This window comes from Pediculus humanus, genomic scaffold, assembly GCF_000006295.1.
Source record: "Pediculus humanus corporis 1103172107647 genomic scaffold, whole genome shotgun sequence".
Taxonomy (NCBI): domain Eukaryota; kingdom Metazoa; phylum Arthropoda; class Insecta; order Psocodea; family Pediculidae; genus Pediculus; species Pediculus humanus.
This window is the reverse complement of record NW_002987257.1, coordinates 182095-187722: the sequence shown is the minus strand read 5'-3', so window position 1 is coordinate 187722 and position 5628 is coordinate 182095. Positions and strand designations below refer to the sequence as shown.

General features: G+C 26.1%; 1 protein-coding gene across 1 annotated transcript; it reads left to right on the top strand.

Moving 5' to 3' along the window:
* Window positions 1–4845: 4845 nt before the first annotated feature.
* Window positions 4846–5269, top strand: Phum_PHUM271330 (uncharacterized protein; the record flags this gene model as incomplete). Its single annotated transcript, XM_002426703.1, has 2 exons — window positions 4846–5109; window positions 5189–5269. The coding sequence occupies 2 exons, from the start codon at window positions 4846–4848 to the stop codon at window positions 5267–5269; spliced, it is 345 nt and encodes a 114-aa protein (XP_002426748.1).
* Window positions 5270–5628: the final 359 nt, after the last annotated feature.

The window sequence follows — 5628 nt, the reverse complement described above, 5'->3', positions numbered from 1 at the left end:
GGGCTGTTGCAAATCATGCGTAAGTATATTTATATATGGATCAAACTATAAATTTTTAATTTTTTTTTTGTTTTTCCCCCGTTTGTTTGTTTGTTCGTTTGTTTGTTTTCTTTTTTAAACTTTTGAACAATTGATAAAATTTTTTTTGCTTCTCCTTCTTGACTCTTCTCCACGATTACGCTTTTTTCATCCTACACGATTTTTCCTTACAAAAAAAAAAAATCCTGATTTATTTTTCAACTAAAAAAAATAATAATAATAATTTAACCTTTTTTTATTTTTTTTGCTCGAAGAATTTCAAGATTGGAATTTTCTAATAATAATTTTTTTTTTTTTTAAAAAAGAATTCTTATTACGTTTTACATCAAACCTTTAACCTTTTATAACTTTCATATATATATATATATATATATATATATATTATATATATATTTTTTTTTCTTTCCTTTCTTTTCGGTCAAAGTTTATTTCCTTTAATACCGACCGTCGTCGTTTTTACCGCCACCGTTTTTACCGCCACCGTTGGAAAACCGCCGACGTTTTTATCGCCAACGTTATGTGAAAAACAAAAAAAAAAAATTTTATATTTAAAAATGTCGGAACGTTAATTAATTCGCAAAAAAAAAAAAAATGTTTTCGTGTTTTTAATAAATGTGAATATTTTTTTTTTTTTTTTAGAAAAACAGTGAAAAACCGGAAATGAATGAATAAAAATACCATCGGAAAATATTATTATTTAAACAAAAAAAAAAAAACTTTGACTTAATTAATTCCAAAAAAAATAAAAATAAAAATTTTCTTCTTCTTCTGCTGTTATTTTTTCTTTCTCATTCTCTCTTTTTTCCGTTCGTGCCGTTTTTTTTTTTTTTTTTTTTTTTCATTTTATCGATGATAATTAAAAAGGAAACAAGCAACAACAACAAAAGGAAAAAAAAGAAGGAAAAAAGGAAAAACGAGATTTCCTTTTTCTAATAATAATAATAATTTTTCATAACTTTAATTTAAAAGTTTTTTTTTTATAAAAAAAAAAAAATGAAAAAAAAAATCTCACGCAATCAAGATGCATATCAATCGACGTTATCAATGTCGTAATTAACGATAACGATAATAATAATAATATTATTATTATTATTTAAATCCGATAATGTCAGTTACGTAGGAATAAAAAGAAAATTTTCAAATAAAAAACTAGGAAATACTTTTCTTCTTCTCTCTCTCTCCCCCCCTTTTTTTTTAATGAAAAATTTCAGATTTAACGATATTGTTTGTCATCGCGGCGTCCGCCATTTTTTTTTTTTGCGAATATCGCCGATACTACCGCCGCAATCGTAAAAAAACTTTTTTTTTTTTTTTCTTCTTAAAGTCAAAATTTTATAATGATTCATGTCTAATATAAAAATTACGATAAAATCAAATCCTTCTAATGCCACGTTAACTAATTTCACAGTTCAAAATGAGATAATTTCATTTGATCGAACGTTCTAGAAATAAATTTGGTGACTGGGTGACGTTTTTATTTAAAAATTTCAAAATTTTTTTGTTTATAATTTTTTTTTTTTGTATGGCAAACGCAAAAAAAAATTTTTTAAGGTCCTCGATAAAGCCAAAACAACAACAACAACAACAAACAACACAACAACCAGAAAAAAAACTAAAGAAATTAATTAAATATATCGAATTAAGATTTTCTTTGTAAAAGTTTTGAAAATGTTTTCTTTAAAAAAAAAAAGTCTTAACATAAGTTTTTCAAAACCTCGAAAGGTTTTTCTTCTTAACACATTTACGCACATGCACGCACACACGCAACAGCTTGTAAAATTTATATTTTATAAAAGGCTTTTTTTTTTTAACGGCTTCAAATTATAAAACGTGTACAATCGGATAATGTAATCCTTTATGTATGAATTTATTTATTTATTTTAACGTTGCAGCAAAACAAACGACAGCAACAACAGCAACAACAACGACAGCGATCGAGAGTGCAAAAAAAAAGTAATAAAAAAAGTTTGTATAATCAATGACGTTTGAAAAAAAAAAAACTGTTAAAAGCAGTAAAAATTTTAACTCGTAATAAAAAAAAAGTGGGTGAAAGGGATTAAGAGAGAGAGAGAGAGAGAGAGATGCAGAGAGTGAGAGAGCGAAAAAGAGAAAATTTGTGAAAGATAACTAACTTATTAGAGTGTGCAAATAAAGTGAAAACGCAAACTATAAAATTTTTCTGAATAAGCAGGTTTTCAGATTAAAACTTTTTTAACTAATTAAATTAAAAAAAAAAAAAATAAGAGAAGATTAAAATTAAAAAACTGTGGAATAAAAAATGGCGGAAAGGGAAAGAGGAGGGGATGCGGGGTTGGAAAAAAAAATGGAGGGAAAATTTAAAACTGAGAATAAAATTTAAAATAGAATTAAATAATAAACAGAAAAAAAAAGGAAAAAAAATTTAATATATATAAAACACAAACAGAGTTATTCTCTCTCTCTCTTTCTCTCTCTTTAAATTTCTGTCATTTTTTTTAATCTCGCGTGAACCACGAAAAAAAAAAAAATTAAACAAAAAAACGGGGGGAGAGTGGGGGGTAGGGGTAGCAAAACCTTAAAACTTAAAATTTTAACGTTCGTTTTTCTTTCGTCTCTCTCTTTCTCTTTCTCTCTTTGGTTCTTTCCCAATGTTAATTTTTTCAAATAAATAGCCAAATGAGTAATTAAATCTTTAAATCCCCCCGACTCGATCTCAGGGAAAAGTATATAACAAAAAAGAAAGAGAGAGAGAAAGAGAGAGAGATGGAAGAGCAGGAACTTCGTTCGAAAACAAAAGTTTTTATTTTTTTGAAAATTGTTTAACACAATTTAACATTCACTTTGACTCTTTGGTCAATAGGCTTTTATTTATTTATTTTCGGTCCGTGATTTTTATTTAATAAGATTTTATTTATTTATATATTTATTTTCAAAAATGATTTTTAATACGAGAATAATTCGTAAACTGTTTTTTTGAAAAAAAAAAAAAAAAAAACTCGAAAGAAAATGTTTTATTCATTAATTTTTATTTATTTATTTAAAGTTCGTTTAAATTAACTTTATTCAAATTGTTTTTTTTTTTTTTTGGATGTTATAAAGAGCTCCCCCTTCCCTTTCCTTTTTTTCAATTTAATTTAGGGAGGATATGAAAATGAGTGCGATGGGAAAATTAAAAAATGATGGAAAAATGTTGGGGGGAGGGAAAATAAAAAATAAAAAATTTTAGTAAAATTCATAAATAAATAAAAAAAATATATATAAAAAAAAGTAACATTTTTAGCCGCGATCGATCCAAATGTAATTAATTTAAAAAAATGGCGCTTTTTTTTTTTTAAATTTTTTAATCGCAAATATTTCCGTTTTAACGCTTTAATTATTTCCGGTTAAGTTGTTAACAACAAAAAATTATTTATAAAAAAAAAAAAAATTATGATATAAAAATGAACGAAAATTGTTTAGGGTACCTAAAATGACCGAAAAATCATCACCCCGCCTACCCCTTCGCCTGGTCTCCACCCACCCTTCTCCTGATCCCCGTTTACTCTTCACCCGACTCCCACCCATCCACCACCACCTCCTTTTTTGTCTACCACCACCTCTCTCATCCTCCTTCCTTTCCTCGGTCGAATTCATTCAACGATGGTTTTCGAAAAATTAAAACGTTTCCTGTTTTTTTTTTTTTTTTTTTTTTTCGAGGAAGAGAATTTAATAAAAATTAATTTTATCATTGTGACGTAAATAAATAAATAAATAAATTCAATCCCGATGCTACAGACTATCAAAAAAAAAAAAATTTATTTTACACGATTTTATATTATAGTACTTTATAGTAGCAAAGCTACAACACAAACTATAAAAAAAGGAAGTCTTTTTTTTTACAACACGGTTATAACTTAATTTAAATTTTTACTTTGACTCGAATCAAACAAAAAAAAAATGTCGTTTTCGTCACTAATAAAAAAAAATAATAATAATAATAATAAATTTTATGATTCTTATGAATATTTAAAATACTTTACAGGGTTTCTAGAAAATTTTAATTTTACATAAAATTAATATTATTATTATTACTAACGGTAGCCGTAATAATAATATTTTTACCGACACGTATGTGCGTGCGTGTGCGTGCGCGTGTACGCTCACACAAAACATTTTCAATAACTTTTTTTTCTGTAACAGTTATCATCGCTATTACTACCGTTATTATTATTATTATTACGAAAGGAATATTAAAAAAAAAAAAAAAAAAAAAACGAACCGGAAGTGTAATTTCAAAATGGAGTTTTTTTATTTACATATATTTATTTTTTTATCACTCATTAAATTATTATTAAATTCGATTTTACATAAATTCATGCGACGGATAAATTTTTCCGATTGATTTACGTGACGTAACCAATTATTAATAATCGATAATTAATAACTGATAATAATAAATAAGGTAAATTCAAATTTATATTTACGCTTACCGTAAACAAAAGTTCCCGCGTCGTTGTTATTATTATTATTATTATTATTATTATTATTATAATTATTCAAAAATAAGAAAAAATAAAATTTTCGTAAAATAATTAATAAATAAAATCAATAAACAGATTTTTTTTATACGTTAATTCGACGATGTATTAATGTCTATTATTATTAATAATAATAATTGAAAAAAAATGATTTTCGATTAATGCCATTTTTATTTTTATTATTATTATTATTATAAAACTTGTTTATAAATTGAAATGACGGATTTCATGGAGTAAGAAAAATCATCGGAACCGGAAATAGAATAAATCATAATAATTTTAAAAATTTAAACTTTGTTTTTCGGAAATGATGGAAGATTTGTTCGAAAGGCATCCGATAATAGGTGATGGTAATTGTTTGTTTCGAGCGATTAGTTTGTATTTATACGGCACTCAAGATCATCACATGCTTTTGAGGTACAAAGCAGTGGCGTATCTACGTGAACATTGGAAAGACGTTAAAAATCATTTGGTCATTGATAGAGAAAGACTGAGAGACGAAGACAGGTATTGTCGAGAAATGGAAACTTACGGAACTTATGGAACGTCCGTTGAATGTTTTGCACTGTCCGAAGTATTGCAAAAAAATGTCGTCATTTACCTTCAAGAGAGGAGTTCGTCGAAAATAATTAAACCCGAATCCAAACCCATAGTTATATCTAGGAGAAGGTATAGTCATACGATATATTTACAATTATTGGGAAATCCCGAAAATGGTCATTTCGAACTATTGAAACCATTAATAAATCAATAAATTAATAAATAAATAATTTTATTAACTTTATTTTTATTTTTTTTTTGTACGAATCTAAGAATGCTTCCGTTAAATAAATCAATTGTGAATAATAAATATTTTTTTTTCTTTTTTTTTTCCCGTAAACGTACCTTTTCCTTGTTTTCCCCTCCCCTTCAATCCCTCCCACTCTCCCCCGAAATAAAAAAAAAAAGTAATTAAAAATATTTTTAAAAAAATCATTTTCGAAACGATGAGAAGAGATCAAAATCGAGTTAAAAGTGAATCCCCGGAAACATTGTTTAAAGGATTAAATGAAGAGATCCAGTTAGGGGGGGAGAAAGATGTGTTTGTTAAGGA